Source organism: Lytechinus pictus, chromosome 2 (genome assembly GCF_037042905.1).
Source record: "Lytechinus pictus isolate F3 Inbred chromosome 2, Lp3.0, whole genome shotgun sequence".
NCBI classification, from domain to species: domain Eukaryota; kingdom Metazoa; phylum Echinodermata; class Echinoidea; order Temnopleuroida; family Toxopneustidae; genus Lytechinus; species Lytechinus pictus.
Window position 1 is genome coordinate 43,717,444 of NC_087246.1, and position 17,718 is coordinate 43,735,161.

The window sequence follows — 17,718 nt, forward strand, 5'->3', positions numbered from 1 at the left end:
TTTATATTTCTTCATTTTGATTCATCTTTCTTCATTGCGTTTCTTTCTGGGAACCTACAATTACCTGATGATTACAAGCTACTCATATTTCACCTTTAATCAATTCAATTGAATGTAATTAGTTTCATTATGTTATTATTTGTTCAAGATGTATGTATTTTGGTGGAATGTGAAACATATCGAATGAATCAAAATGATTATTCTTATTAGTTTTGAAGAGTTAAATGATGAATGATTTAAATTACATATTCAGATTGTGACAATTAAAATGATAAATTAAAGGGTATCCTTGACTGACAGAAATGGAAAATTCGAATATTGAAAAATGCTGCAAACCAATCACCAAATTTGTATTTGTGCTAAGCACCATTTAATTGTGGAAGACGAAACATAAATGACAAGTTAAGGCAAACATTGATCAAGGAATGTACATAATCATAATTACGTTGTCTTAATCATGAATATACAGTGCATCCCACAAAAAAGGAAACCCATTTTGAGAGATGAATTTCGCAATTATTAGATATTATTTTGCTATAAATTTGACACTTATGGTAAGTATGGAGACTCTTCTTTAATGTGAGACCAAAAGCTTAGCAAATCATTCACGCATGGCACATAAACAATAAATATTGAGGCACATCCTAAATGATTTACACAGAAACTTGTGTGAATCCACTCTTATTTTAGAGGTCAGTGACAAAAACTTGACAGCATACATTTAGAAATTCTAATGAACATTGGTTAAATAAGCATGGTTATAATCTTGTAATGAAATGGAAAAGTTGAATAAACTTTTGGTGGGATATACCCAAACACAAGATAGGCTTCAAGTCAGTGACAGAAACTCGACAGAATACATTAAGATATTCTAATGAACAATGGTTAAATAAGCATGGTTATAATCTAGTAATGAAATGGAAAAGTTGAATAAACTTTTGGAGGGATATACCCAAACAAAAGATAGGTTTCAAACAGACATGTCAGTCAACTGTTCCCTTTTTAGATTATTTGTTCCTCTTTTTTTTCTATAAATACGCCAATACTTTTTTTGTATGATTTGTTACTTTTTTTTAAATTTTGAATCATGGAGTATGTATAATACACAGCGCGTGACATTAGCGCCGGTCCGACGGTCCCAGACCAGTAAAAATCATTGTCAGGCCAATAACTTGTTGCATGAAAGAACAAGTAGATTCTTGCCTACGAGCACGTGTTTAAATTGGTGAATTATCATGTTTTCAAGTAGAGTCATTTCACATGTTTTTTCACCGATATCACAACAGGTTGGCGATTATTACATCAAGACAAAAAATTACTTTTTTTTTCCTTCTAAGAATACTTTTTTTGTCGTAGAAGGTTGGCAGGTTTGCTTCAAACCACTTCAATAATAAATGTAAGTTGTCTTTAGGAAAATCTTTCGGGACATCAGAAACTGATCGACTATGACACATTTTGGATGATAGGCAGACTAGACAAAGCTACAGAAAGTTTAATTCCTGGGGGAAATCTTCTGAAGAGAGGATGCAAAAGATACCACAGCTGATTCTTTTTGGATGTACACTAAACCATTAATCACTTCTGTTTTCAGTTAGGTAGATTCACAATATGGTGCACCATCTATCGGATGCAGTGAACAGGCCAAATTTCTAACTTTGGGGTCGACATCGCGCGCGGGCAGCGCACAGTGCTAGTGTACTGTAATGTGACTGAGATGCTTAAAAAATGAAAACGATTTGGCAAACGCGGAGGAAGAACTCACAGAAAACGGTCTAAATTTCGCAAAGAAATATGCGGTAAATTTCTCTCCCACCTCCTGGACCCTAGTAAACCGGTCAAGTCGCATTGGCCAGCACAGCATAATCGCATGCATGCACTAGCATGCAACCGATGTCAACTTTTTCCCATAAGGCATTGCAAATTTCGGCCTGTCTGCTGCAAACTATAGATGGTGCACCATATTGTGAATCCACCAAATTTTGTAGTTCCATCTTTATAAACAATACATGATCTTTGTTACATGAAGATTGTAAATTAATATGCAGTCAAAACAAACAGTCTGATTCCAACTTGTCACAATGTATACTCATTGCAAGAGGTGAATTCAAGGCAGGGATTCCAAATCATGAGGCATCTGGAGAAGACTTTCCTCGTAGACTTTGCATATATTCGACTCTACCCAAAGCGAGACCAAAATGTAGCCTCAAGGGCTGACCATGACTTCATCCCTATGAAATGCAACCATTTCTTTTTTACAAAATCTGTGAAGATGAACCAAAGACCCTTAAATATGCAAAGTCTGAAGGCAGTGGTCACTTTAAAAACTTGAATTTAAAAACTTATGACAGGATACTTTGACTTGCAATTTCAAGTGAAATTTGCTGCCAAAATGTAGCCTCAAGCGCTGACCATGACTTCATCCTTTGTAGATGCAACCATTTTTTTCAAAATCTGTTAAGATGAACCAAAGATCCTTTTAAAGGACAAGTCCACCCCAACAAAAAGTTGATTTGAATAATAAGAGAAAAATCAAACAAGCATAACACTGAAAATTTCATCAAAATCGGATGTTAAATAAGAAAGTTATGACATTTTAAAGTTTCGCTTAATTTCACAAAACAGTTATATGCACATCCTTGGCTGGTATGCAAATGAGGAGACTATGACGTCATCCACTCACTATTTCTTTTTTATTTTATTATATGAAATATGAAATATTCTAATTTTCTCCTTATTGTCAAGTGATACAATTAATTCTTCCCTGAACATTTGGAATTAGCATTGTTTAATATATGGTTCAATCAAGTTAGTCCTTATTGTCAAATCTATAAAAAAATGAAATATTGTATAATTCAAACAATAAAAAAAACAAAAGAAATAGTGAGTGATGGACATCATCGACTGACTCACCTAGTTGTGCATATCACTGTTTTGTGAAAAATAAGCGAAACTTTAAAATGTCATAACTTTCTTATTTTACATCCGATTTTGATAAAATTTTCAGCACTATGCTATTTTGATTTTTCTCTATTTATTCAAGTCAGCATTTTCCTGGGATGGACTTGACCTTTAAATATGCAAAGTCTGAAAGCAGTGATCGCTTTAAAAACTTACTGCAGGATACTTCGACTTGCAAATTCAGCTTGTATTGACACCCTAAATTCATAAAACCCTGGAAAGTTATATTACTATTAAAGACTGACTGTATGTGACTTCATTTGAGTGGTGAGAAAGGATTTGCTGTCATTATCTTTGAACGCATCTCTGTCGTCAGGAACTCATTTGGAGCTGTATCAAACAGTAAAGGCAGAAGAAGAGCATTAAATACTGATCAATAGTTATAATGATGATAGTTGTAATTTTCATTATATTAGTGATAATGAACAATCATTGATAATAATGATATCAATAGTTATAATGATGATAGTTGTAATTTTCATTATATTAGTGATAATGAACAATCATTTTATTGAATATCATTATTATCAATTTTTATCACTATTATGACCATCATTTTCACCACTGAAATTCAATATTATTCATATATATCATATCATTATCTTCATTATTTTAACTATTCAATTATCATTATTTCTTCATGGGTTATTTTCTTTGAGCTCGTCAATGATGCACTTTTCTTCAAAAACAAATACCAGTGTAGTAGTGTCTTAACCCTAAGAAGACTGGGGGGGGCTGATTCACCCCCCCCTCGACATTTTTCGCGATAAATCCGCCGCGCGAAATTTTTTGACTCCGTCACTCACTGACTTTTTACCTTTAAGTCTCGCGCAGCTTTTGAGACCAAAATTTTGACCCCCGGGTACGCGGTTCCGAAATTACGCAACATTTCGTAAGTGCATGCAGACCCAAAATTGCTCAAAAACGTGAATTTGTGTACAAATCCAATGCAAATAGTGTTTTTAGCCAAAATTCATAAAATGTATCACATTTTTTCTTTTACTGCTTAACCCTAACTAGGCCGGGCTTTTTTGGCTGTTCTGTGGCCGGGGGGGGGGGTTGATTCAACCCCCCCCCTGAGATCTCGGCCGCCGATCTCGCGAGCGCCGCAAAAATTTGCACGCTGGTAGTGTGCGATGTAATCTACAAGGCTGTATGGTAAAATTTTCCAAAATAATGAGATTTTATTTTATATGAATTAATTATGCTAATTTATGCATAAATCATACTTTTTGCTCTAATTCACTAAATAAAGCTCCTAGAATGCTAATTTTTGGTGAAAATATTCTTTGTAGCATTCTTAACAATGGCAATTGAAAAAAACTTCGGTTTGGAAATCAATTTCTTATGTATTTTATTGTTTTATGAATTTCTTATGTATTTCTTTGTTTTTCAACCTTTTGTTTTTCTTTGTTTTTTTCACCACATTTATTGCACAACCTTTTTGAAGCATAATTATGCTAAAATCAATTGCTTTCAGCTGTTTAAAGTAAAAATAATCATATCTTTATGAATAAGATGAGAAAACTCAATTTGCATTGACTTTGTACACAAAATCACGTTTTGGAACAATTTTTGGTCTGACATGCACTTACATAATGTTGCGTAATTTCGGAACCGCGTACCCAGGCATCGTAAATTTGGTCTCAAAAGATGCGCGAGACTTGAAAGTATAAACTCTGCGAGTGGCGCGGTCAAAAAATTTCGCACGGCGGAATGATCGCAGAAAATGTTGAGGGGGGGGGTTGATTCAACCCCCCCCCGGCCATTTTAGGGTTAAAATCAATTTGATTTTTTTTTTATAGTCAAAATAAAGTCTCTGACAATTTCCATTGAAAAAACAATAAAAAACAAAAAGTCGAAAAACAAGGAAATACATAAGAAATTTAGAAAACAATAAAATACATTAAAAAATAAATGTGATGTTGACATGTTTTTTAAATAGATTTAATCAGGTGCCTATAAAGAGTATGTGAAACGAAAACTAGCATTTTGGGGCATTATTTTCTTAATTATAGCAAACATGATTTTACGCATAAATTAACATAATTAATGAGCAATGAGATTTTTTGCAGAATTTGATAATATAGGTTTGTAGATAATGCCATGGGTAACGCGCGTGTCAATTTTCGTCGCGATCGACGGCCGAGATCATAAGGGGGGGCTGAATCAGCCCCCCCCCCCCCCAGTCTTCTTAGGCGTCCAAATAGCCCTGTCTATTTAGGGTTAATGCTCAGCCTTGGCCTTGGTCATGTGACCTGAAACTTGCACAGGATGTTCAGGGATACTCAATTGCTCTTATGTCTAGAGCTAAGTTTCATGAACTAGATCCATAAAATGTCAAAGTTATGATGACAATTCCACAAATACCCCCAACATGGTCAAAGTTTGTTGACCCTAAGTGACCTTTGACCAATCGACCTGAAACTCAGGCAGGATCTTCAGTGATACACTCACCCTTATGTCCAAGTTTCATGAACTAGGTCCATATACTTAAGTTATGACATTTCAAAAACTTAACCTTGGTTTAGATTTCGTTTTGATTCCCCCAACATAATCTAAGACCCTAATCATTGACCCTAAATGACCTTGGTCATGTGACCTGAAACTCACTAATGATGTTCAGTGATACTTGATTACTCTTAAGGCCAAGTTTCATGAACCAGATCCATAAACTTTCAAAGTTATGATGGAAATCAACAAATACCCCTAACATGGCCAGAGTTCACTGACCCTAAATAACCTTTGACCTTGGTCATGTGACCTGAAATTCAGGCAAAGTGTTCAGTAATACTTGGTTACCCTTATGACCAAGTTTCATGAACTAGGCCCATAAACTTTTTAAGTTATGATGATATTTCAAAGATTAAACCTTCGATTAAGATTTGATGTTGACGACGACACCCCCATCGGAAAAGCAGGGCCTATAGTCCGGGTTGGGGGGGGGGGGAAGGGGGCACTCAAATTATTTTTGATGGGGGTGTGCCTCACGAAACCCTGAAATAAGGGTCTAAGGAACTGACCACAAGGGCAAAATACGGGGTCTTGGGCGGTGTGAAAAGCAGGGTCTACGAAACGGGATCACGGTCCAGTTGGTACGTGCACGCTAGCGCTGAGCATGTATATGTGGGTGCTAGCGGAGGGAGTTGTGAAGTCGTGTGTGCAGTTCTCGCATGCGGTGCTCACGCTGGACAATTTTGGCAGGGCAAGAGAACTGAGATGTTTCATAACGGAGGTCTTGCGGGCTGAGCGGCTTCTGAATGGAATTTTTGTCATTTGAAGTATCTAGAGAACTGAAAATTAGGTCTGAAAAAGGGGGTCATCAAAGCGGCACGTCCCTGTACCACCAATATATGTGAGTCCCCCCCCCCCCCCCGGCTATAGTCTCGCTCTGCTTTGCAGGTGAGACTAAAACAACACATCTCACTAAATAGCACTAGGCCTTGATACGGACAGCGCCATCTATCATGTTTGAGCCTACAGTCTAACATTGGCTGACTTTGCAAAGCTGCGATGCCCTCCGCGATGGTCTAATTTTCAAATTTAGTTTCGAGTCATTCTCTTTCTTTCAAGGTATGCTCAATGTATTCCTCAATCATTTCAGCAGGTAAATTATCCAAGACTTTTGGCAACCTATCGATTTCATTTCCGTTAATAAAAAAAACGCCTATAATTTGCACTGACACTGCAGTGCTGTGTACGGCCGCTACAATAGATTATGTGTTGCTACCATTGGGGAGGCGCAGCTGCGTATTTAATATTGGGTCTCCCATCAGGATAAATCCCTTATCCGGATTGGTGCTGGTCCCAACGTGTCCGAATGAGAGAGGTTGGACTGTATCAACAAGAGATAATTAAATATTAAAGGTTAATTCCAGTTCTGGTACCGATCTCAAAATGACTTTTTACAGAAACTAATATAATGACCACCCAAGTGTCTGTTTGTATGAATAAAAAATATGTGCCAAAGGATTCTGGAAGAAATTGTGTAATTGCTGAGAAATAAGCAAAATAAGCGAGGATTCGGTCACTTCCGTCGGGTCTTTATTCCAGCAATAATAATACACTGTCCCACGTGTGCCTATCTGTGTTGGCGATCTTCAGTGTGATCGTATTTCAGCTTAGATTTTATGATTTCACAAAGTTCAGTTTATGTAACTGTACCAGATCTAGATCCACGATGATATAGTCATACTTAACCTTGGTTTTACAGACTTTCTCACGAAATCAGTGTTTACTGCAACTACTGGCATTTCTCTTTAAACAGCTGCATATCAAGTATCATAATTTTGTCTATGTGTGTGAAAGATTACAATGATTTATTGAGTTTTAATGTTGGTTACGGTAAATAACTACATGTATACTTACAGAGACTTTTGCACACATCAGATTGTAGGAAGTCAGTTCTTGCTTCAAGTCTTTTATCAGCACTAACAAAGTTCCACAGAGAATAGACTGTTGAAGAATTATACAAGTGTTCATTAATGTTAACAAGTGGAACGCCTCTGGCAGTCTAGCCTGCATTACGCGATTTAATATAGCAGCAGTGCTAACTTTGAAAACTACTATAAAATAATCATTCACAAAAACACCATTCATATAATGACATAATACCACATTCATTGACCATAAATTACATTTGAACGGTGACTTAAGACTTGTCAACTACACCCATGTCCACATTTCATTCACTCTATCCATAAACTTTGATGGCAATTCAACAATTACCCCAACATGGCCTAAGTTTATTGACCTTAACTGACCTTTGACCTTGGTTTTGTGACCTGAAACTCACAGGGGATGTTCAGTGATACTTGATTACTCTTGTATCCCAAGTTTTATGAACTAGATCCATAAACTTTCATAGTTAGGATGGTAATTCAACAAATACCCCCAACATGGCCAAAGTTCATTGACCTTAAATGACCATTGACCATGGTCATGTGACCTGAAACTCGCACAGGATATTCAGTGGTACTTGATTAACCTAATGTCCAAGTTTCATGAACTAGATCCATAAATTTTCAAAGTTATGATGGTAATTCAACAAATACCCCCAACTTGGCCAAAGTTCATTGACCCTAAATGACCTTTGACCTTGGTCATGTGACCTGAAACTCAGGCAGGATGTTCACTAATACTTGATTAACCTTATGTCCAAGTTTCATGAACTAGATCCTAAATTCTCAAAGTTATGATAGTAATTCAACAAATACCCCCAACTTGACCAAAGTTCATTGACCCTAAATGACCTTTGACCTTGGTCATGTGACCTGAAACTCGAGCAGGATGTTCACTAATACTTGATTAACCTTATGCCCAAGTTTCATGAACTAGGTCCATATACTTTCTAAGTTATGATGTCATTTCAAAAACTTAACCTTCGGTTAAGATTTTGAAAAAAATTCTCCCAACATGGTCTAAGTTCATTGACCCTAAATGACCTTTGACCTTAATCATAGGTTAAGATTTGATGTTGACGCCGCCGTCGGAAAAGCGGCGCCTATAGTCTCGCTCTGCTATGCAGGCGAGACAAAAATGGTCATAGAAAATATCAAGAATAAACATACATTTTAGATGTTGACATTGCTGGCTTTCCATAGTTGTGGTTGATCGGATCAGTCGCAACTCTTTGTAAGATGGGGCCCAGATTTACAACCATATGTATGATACAAAGTATCTGTGAATCACTCAAATGGGGATTGCTCGCTATATAAGTTATTCACTAATCTTCTATTTGACAATTTTAGTTTAAAAAAGGTGCGACCATAAACCTCCACAATTTGCTGAGTGTATCTCACAATATTCAGAGATACGATTCGTATTCTTAGGATAACCATGATGTTCAACAATCTCTACAAAAATTGTCATATATTTAAAAAAAAATGTTTCACACTGATTGGATGTATTTGGGCAAATACAATCATATTTCTTCACATTTGGCAAATAGATCTCTAAAAATGTAATGGAATATGATTTATATTATTGACAGTCTTGTAACAACTTCTGCAGAGACTAATACCATGGACCTTGGACATTCAACGAATCCCCTCCTTTGGGCCCAAGACCGTCGCCGCTAATCCTTTTATAAACAGAGCGCTGGTAGCTGACGCCCATCAAGCCGATCGTAAAGCAAGCCGTCACTGGTGGACAGCAGAAATCAATATTGCGCCGCTCCTACACATTGCGATGTTGTTCGTTCACTTTCAAAAGCAGTACACACAGCAGCGAACGTTAGCGCTATGAAAATTATCGCAAAAACAAGAAAACAGGCGTGCATGAACAAATTTTTTACGTACATCGCTAACAACCGCTCACAAATTGCAGTGACATCATCGTGCAGATCAGAATATCTACAGCAAAAAAGCAGTAAAAATTAGATGGAGAAATGAGCAGAAAGACCTTAAGAATGCATCTTTTTAGGACAATATTGATGTCGAAAGTCGCACTTACCTTCGGTCAGAAGTTGATTTTCATTTGGGCATAAAATTCCAGAGGATTGTCGAAATTTAATAGGATTTTTACTGATGATCAGACAACAATTGCACAATATTAACAGCGTGAAGTAATGTATTGAAAACCGGAATAAAGTGCGCAATGCATTGTAGGTAATGTAGGGACTTTCCCTATTAGCAATCGGGGTTAAAACATGACCGTCTTTGGTCGAAAGAGGGCCAGTGATCGATCGGTGACCGTCATAGGCCAAACGGAGCTTGTGTAAACAATCGCCCCAGCGGTCTTCGTTAGAACAGCGTAAAGAGAAAGTTAAGTGTATAACAGCAATTTTGACAGCTACCTGTAGAAACAGGTGGTGGTCATAAAATGCTCTCGTTGAATGTCCAGTTGTAGTAGGTCCATGCAATCGCAAAAATGTGAGTCTTTGCGTAATCACGCAAAGACTCACATTTTTGAAGTAATTAAAATTTACATCATTACATAATTAGATGTATTTGGAAATGGAACCAATATCTTAATATGATAGTCATGATTAAACGATAACGGCAGATATCGTCACTTTTCATGTAAAAGATAGGGACCGTCTCAGGTAACCGCATGTATATACCTTCACCCCTACCTAAATCTCACAATGTATCATTCAATCATTCAAATGTGGATTGTTTACTAGAATTTATATGATAGTTATCACGCAAAAATATGTGTGCAATAAATTTGAGGGCAAGTCATGAAACATGAACTGGCAAAATAGATGGATACATCACGATTATTGAAGTAAATTATTATTCCATAATATATATATTTTTGTATTTCAAATATTTGAATCTCTTATTGTCATAATCTGTTGGTTTACCTCCCTTTTTTCTATTACTCTGTGAGTGTATTGTGTCGGTTCATGGTTTAGTTGGCATGCCTACAAAACTGTTTGCGCACTTCAATCGTATGCGCGTATCGAGTGGCCCTTCCTAATAGCAACACTGTTGTGTGTTTAGCAACACTGCTGTGTGTCGCTGCCCTCTATGTTCGTTGGCTATAACTTTATTACATCACTGATTGTATCATATTAACTGTATACTTTTAATTTATCTGTAAGATATACATATATTGTTGTTGCTTTCTTTTAAGTGAAATACATTTCAAACGAAAGATACATGTATGAACCCCAAACTTCTATGTGTATACAAATATCAAGCTTATAAAAAGAGGCATGATATGGTACAAATACGTTTTGTCACGAAACAACGTTGCAGTGTCCACAGTAGATCCGAAAGTAAAATAAAAGGTAGAAATTTAAAGAGGACTCACACATATTGACATGTCCAATGTCACCCATCCAAGCTCCTATCAACTTGCCACAGCCATTAGAGGAATAGAACTCATCTCTCATCATGATACGTGTCTTCATGTTGTCTAAACCACCTGGCTTTATGACATAAGATCTCAACTCATAGATTCCTTCAGAGAATAGGCACAAGAAATTAAATATAAGAGTATTAACATCCGACAGATTACACTATAAAGCACTGTATTTCTTGTCATATTTAATGAACACTATTCTTTAGAGGCTGCAGTACTTCCTCTGATAATCAAAAGTTTGCAACATTAAAAATTTGAATTTTCCTTATCAACATTATATTCTTCATCATTTTCTTTATCATTATCAAAAGAGGCATTGAATTGATTGACAGATCAAGCAGAGCTTTCAAAGGGCTCTGCCCTCTAGCAAAGATTCTTTTGGAATCTTATTAACAAACCCTAATTTAAGGTGGTATTCAAATAATTAAACATAGGTTTATACCGAGTCTCAACTAGAATTTTAACCACACTCCTACGGAGTGCTTAACTTCATAATATTTCTTTGTGGCAATAATAATGAATCAATTCATTGACATTTTTGTGTTTTCCCATTCTTCTAACTTCCGACTCAATTAAATTTTTCAAAACTTTTTTTTCAGCAGAATAAGAATTACTATTAATAATTACTATTAATGTAAAATCAGTTGTTTATCATCAGTGTAAATAACTGTTGAGCTAAGAATTTCATATTTTACATCTGATTTAATTTCAAGTTTCAATTATGTTTGTTGGATTTTTCTTTATTTATTCTAATCCCATTTATGGTTTACATAGCCTTTAACTGCCATCATTATGAATAAGGAAATTCATTGCAGTTAGTTCATCAATAATTTGGGAAGTGTACAAGGTCTTCTCAATCAGAAACAAAGTAATATGAGTCACATATCAAGCAGTATCTACGACCAAAATACATCCCCATAGTGAATGCTAACTGAAAAGTTTATCATAAATTTGCACAAATTTGCACTCAATGAATTACATGTAGTTTCTAAAAAAGCAGAATCTGGATTTGATGATTCTCCCTAGAAAGTTTACCTCCTTCCTTCAGTGGTTTATCTTGAAGGGGTTTCCATGGTAACAGCATTCCAGAAGCATTATCCTGAGCATCCATCATACGAACTGCTTTAGAGAAATATGAAGATTGCCAGATGTCATCCTTGGCTAATGCTGCACGTACACCAGTCCGATGAGCAAAACAATCTGAAAATTGGGAAAAGGGACTGGTATCAATCACAACTTGAAAATCAGAGTTAATGTTTATTATCGATTATATTTAGTACAATAAAAATAATGCAACTACTCAATTCATCAATGTTCAGAGAGCCAGGAGTTAAATGTAGGTAGGTATGAAGGAATCTATTCATTTTTAACATCAAACTGGTCTCCTCATTGCATACAATGTAAACCATGGATTTTTGTTTTCTTAATACTGACAAGGACAAGACTGTGTTTCTGGAATATGTAACTACATAACATGTACAGTCATGTAGGCACATAAAGAAAAAAGATTGAATCGTACTACACAAAAATCTAGATGACAATGAAAACGATTATATTTCTTTGACAGCCCCTCCTGGGGGCATAGAAGAAATATAACAACTTATAAAAATGGTAATAATAGGCATAAGAAAAATACAAAGGTAACAACAACAAAAAAGAATAAAAAGATGATGAAAATAAAGTTATGTACAATACAAGAGCAATAATAGTGACTGGCACAAATTGAGCCACCCACCCCAGAGAGTAGCAAAAGCTAAAACACTGTATTTTGATCTCCTCAATCCGGAGACCGGCACAAAGACAGGCGCAATCCAACAAAATCTGAAATCATGCCCTTATACGAGACAGTAACCAAGACAGCAGCTACATTTAAGATGACATCAAAATTTTGACATAATTTACAAAACCTTGTCAGTTTTTTCTTCTGCTAGGTAGGTGATAAATAATGTATTTTGAAAGTCAAAATGGTGCTACAGGCCCTAACGCTATTATGTACAATGTGAATGGGAACAGATAATTTTAACAGAATTTGGCTTTGCTTGACTAAATGGTGTTGCATGTATGAGTGAAACATTGTCTGAAGATATGATTTCTAACGAAATAGATAATTTCTTATGTTATTTAGGTGATAAATGCTATATTTTAACATTCAAAATGGCTGCAATATGCCCTTTTGTGGAAATTATCTTTCCCAATTCAAACGTTACATAATATGATAAGGGCCTATGGCGGCCATTTTCAATTTCACAATGCAGCATTCATTACCTTTATGACACAAGACATATGTTTTGTTAAAAATCATGGGTTTAGACAATACTTTACACCTACATCAAAATTAAGCAATTTTTATAGTCAAACAAACCAAAATTCTGTCAAAATTATCTGTCCGCTACAATGTACATCAAACTTTAGGGGCCTATGGCAGCCATTTTGAATTTCAAAGTAAGGCATTTATCACCTTCATGACTTTAAATATGTGACGTATTTAGTTAGAAATCATGTTCAAGACAATATTTTACTTATACATTACAATTACGTGCATTTTGGTTCTTATTATTGTGAAAATTAGTTTCCGTATACGCATGTTTTATTATTTACTTAGAGCTTGAAGCGGCCATTTTTTGAAAGTCAAAATACAGTATTTATCACCTACATGGGAGAGGAAATGCTATATTTCATAAAAATCATGTTTTTAGACAATATTTCACTCGTAGATTACAGTTACATTCATTTATGGTTTTTACTCTTGTGAAAATGAGTTTCTTCATTTATGGCAGCCATTTTGAGTGTCAAAATACAGCATTATTACCGAAATGGCAAAGGAAATGATATGTCTCATTAGGAATCATGTTTTCAGACATTTTTATACCAATATTTTGCATCTATTGGCATTTTATAGTCAAGCAAATCCAAATTATGTGAAAATTATTTGTCCCAGCTATGGGTCTATGACATCCATTTTGAATATCATAATATAGCATTTATCACATTACATATTATACAAATGACATATTTTTGTTAATAATCATGTTTTCAGACAGTAGTCCACTGTTAAATCACAATCACATGCAATAATAGTACTCATGAGTCATGTTTTAAAATTATCTTTCCCCATTCATATTCCACAGGGACCTATGGCAGCCATTTTGAATATCAATAAAATAAATATTTTTTTCAATTATCGTATTTCCAGATAGTATTTCACTCCTGCAACACAACTACATGCATTTTATAGTCAATGTGTGGGCAATTTTATGATTTTTATGGGTAATTTGCATATTTTGGTGGCCATATTGGATTTTGCCAATTTGCGGAAAATGCTCAAGGTTACAAGAGTAGCATCATTCAGATTCAGAATCAGCACCCTCGAATTGACAAGAAACCATAAAAAAACATTATATATCTAAAAAATCAAGGTTCGACCCCTTCTATATGGGGGCTATCCTGGACTATTAGAGAGGAGAGGAAAACAGAAGAAAAGGAAGAGAAGATCAAGAAGGAGAGAAGAAAGAGGAAGAAGAATAAGGAGATAGAAGAAGGAATAAAAAGAAGAGGACATCATCGTATTACATTTGAGTTGTACATATATGTATAGAATTCGGAATAAAGGAAGAAAATCTCACCATATTTCCAGATATGAAAGACTTCATTGAGACCTCCTATATCAGTAGTCCAGAAGCCAATCAACTTGGAGTGCTCTAGTCTAGGATGAATATTTTCATTTGTTAGTTTTAAAAATGCTGGGAAGCTTGATGGTATGATTTTATATGTCCTCAGCTCATAGAACTCATTATCTGTCATCTCTAATGCGGTATTTTGATCATGATGATGTCTCGTGATTGCGGATTGGAGTGAGCTGGCTTGGGTGCTTATAGGTTTAAGCCAGGAGAAAGTTTTCTGAGACACCTACATGTATAAAAGAATAAAAATTATAATAAGAATCAATATGTATATACATATTGTACAATATGTATATACACATGTACCTCAATGAATTAGTAACAGATTTACATTCAACTAAATCAGTTTATGAAATTTAAATTATTTGTACAATGTTCACACATTATTCATACTGATGATATAAAAACAAGTGGAGCGCCTCTGGCAGTCTCACTTGCATTACGCGATTCACTATAGCAGCAGTGCTGACTTGAAAACTACTATGAAATAATTATTAAAAAAAACACCATTCACATAATGATACAATACTACATTCATTTACCCTAAATGACATTTGACCTCGATCGTGTGACCTAAGGCTTGTCAGTGATACTTGATTACCCCTATGTCTACATTTCATACACTACAGTGCATCCCCCAAAAATATACACTTTTGAAATGGCTGCCAAATAAAAAAATACCCGGTATATCACTTTTGGGGAAAAAACTTACATATACGGAAGCCAATAAAGTAAACTTTCAAATGACACCAAAAAGTTGGAAAACTATTCATGCTTGAGCGAGCACTGCCCACTGAAACAAAGGGTATGAAAATTCAACTTTATCATGTGGATCTCAGCAATGTGTTCATGGGAGTCGGGAGAATAGGGGGCGAGTAAAGTTGATGGAATAGGGGTCAACAGAACATTTAGCCCCCCCCCCCCCTACCGTTGAGAGACTGATAGTTTTTGTACGCGTGAAGTCCATGGTGGCATCAATTTTTTTCCTATCAATCATTTAATCAACAACTTATCAATAAATCAACTCATTCAATGTGCAATGTGATCAATCATACATTCATTTTTGTTAATAAATCATTTTTCATAAATCATCATAATCAGTCAATTTCTTGGTAATCATTCAATGAAAAAAAAACCCTGACCATCAGCCACCAGTCACTTGGCAGTTAAGTTTTGAATAGGCTACAATCCAGGAAGTGAGACAGAGAGAGGAGCCAGGGAAATGGAGGTGGAGGGGGGTACATACATGTATGACTTTTAATTTGTAAAAGGACACAGAGAAGAGGATCATGCCCTTTTTACCAAGTCTTACCATATCTCGCCCTCTTGCTTGTACAAAACAAAATCACACACTACTGCCATTGAAAGAGTCCAAAAGAGAGTGCTTAAATTGATCCTAGGACATTCTTATCAATCTTCTGAAAGCCACTCCAGCAAACCAACCTCGAGACTGTAGAGATAAGGCGCAATGAAACCTGTCTCAAATTTGGCGAATCCCTCTTGAAGTCTGACACTTTCCGCCATTGGCTTCTTAAGGAAAGAGGGGAGACTAGATGGAATTTGCGGAATAACAATAGTAATATGCTGATGCAATTCAAATGTCGCACTGAAAGATATAGATCAAGTCCAATTCCTTTCCTTGTGTCAATGCTGAATGAAAATAAAATGAACTGGATTGTAAAACAGAGGGGTTGACTTTCAAACATAATGTATTTATTAGTACAGAATATGTTGATCATCGTTGTAGTATAGAATCGGTAAAGGAAATAATCTGTTGTCTCACGATCTGTTGTCTAAGTTTGCCACATCGTGAGACAACAGACTATTTCCTTTACCGAATGTATTTATTGTACTCGATTGACCCACCTCCTTTTGAATCCTAATATTCTGCTTAATTGTATTTATATTTTGTGTTATTTGTTTGCATTTTATCAACTGAACATGCTGAATATAAAAGTCAATGTTTACTACTATTTTCTTTACTATAAACTCCCTGGGAAGTTTAAAATAAATGCATCCCAACATTTCTCGATTCTTTTAATGTTCTCATTCACTCACTCGTCAATGGGATCTTTTTTTTTTTTTAAACAATCCACTTAAGCATAAGTTAACTCATCCAGTGGACAATGGTGGACATGTATATTATACCAGATATCATATTACATTGTATTGTATTACCAGTTGTGCTTCCCTCGCTTTCTTATCTTCCTATACCTTGTATAGCTCTGACTATCCTTTCTTGTTCCTATTTTTTTATTTCCCCCTGCTCTCTCACACTATCTCTTCAGACTCCACCTTGTTTTATCTCTCCTGACTACCACACTTTCTCTCTTCTATTAATTTTCTCCCAACTCTCTTTCTCGGCCATTCCTTTGTTTTCCCCTCTCTATTTATTTTTCTTTTGTAAGTGCACATTCCATTGATACTTTTTAATATTTAATTATAATACGTTTTTGGAATTTGTTACAGGCCACCTATTGTGTAAACATTGTTACTACAATTCAGAATTTCTGCTATCGTAATAATGTTTTGTATTTTAATCATTTTATATAGTACTCTGTAAATCATTATGTATCCGCTTACTTGAGATTAGGATGAATAAATACCATTATTATTATTATAATTGTAACAGGTACCATCACATTACTCTGACTCTCACGAACACACTGCTGAGGTCCACAAGATGAATATGCTACACTAAAATTACAATTCCATTGAATTCCTGTTCACTCATGCATTAAATTTCAATTTAGTAACTCATGAAATTTGCCTCAGAAACCAAAACTTATCTCACTCATAACACCCTTAGCTTTGCAAGTTCCAAAGGACTAACCTCTCAAAAAACTGTAAGGCTGATTCCTGCCCAGCCTAGCCAAGCTTAGTCTCTCAGGAGGAGAGAAGGGGGGGGGGTAGAGAAGGATGGAGGGAGAGATTGCTAAAAGTTCTGTTTACCTTTATCCAAGGGCAGAAATCTGTCTCCTAAGGTAGGGGGGACCAGGGGCTGGAAAATTTGACAAGCAAAAAAAAAAGGTTACATTTATCACCCCAAATGTGAGATCATTTCAACCAAAATAAAATTGACAAGCAAAAAAAAAAAAAAAGGTTATCACCCAATAAGTAAGGTCATCTCATCCAAAATACATGTTTTATTTCAATTTCTTTCTTTCCATCATAAAAGACCGAAAATAGAAGGGGGGACATTTTATATTGTGTCCCCTACTATATTGGGTAAGGGGGACACGTCCCCCCTGGGATTTCTGTTCATGCC

The 17,718-nt window shown here is 35.6% G+C and overlaps 1 protein-coding gene across 2 annotated transcripts; it reads right to left on the bottom strand.

The window, feature by feature from the left end:
- Window positions 1-347: 347 nt before the first annotated feature.
- Window positions 348-17,454, bottom strand: LOC129254217 (protein NipSnap homolog 3A-like). 2 transcript variants are annotated; one of them, XM_064094856.1, is made up of 6 exons: window positions 17,403-17,454; window positions 14,394-14,676; window positions 11,806-11,970; window positions 10,720-10,869; window positions 7,327-7,413; window positions 348-3,288 (listed from the first exon to the last, which is right to left on the bottom strand). In XM_064094856.1, exons 2-6 carry the CDS (start codon window positions 14,569-14,571, stop codon window positions 3,215-3,217), a joined length of 654 nt encoding a protein of 217 aa, XP_063950926.1. In that variant the 5' UTR covers window positions 14,572-14,676; window positions 17,403-17,454; the 3' UTR covers window positions 348-3,214. The 2 variants fall into 2 exon arrangements, with proteins under 2 accessions (XP_063950926.1, XP_063950928.1); XM_064094858.1 differs by lacking the exon at window positions 17,403-17,454 and adding an exon at window positions 15,763-16,103.
- Between the last annotated feature and the right edge of the window lie 264 nt (window positions 17,455-17,718).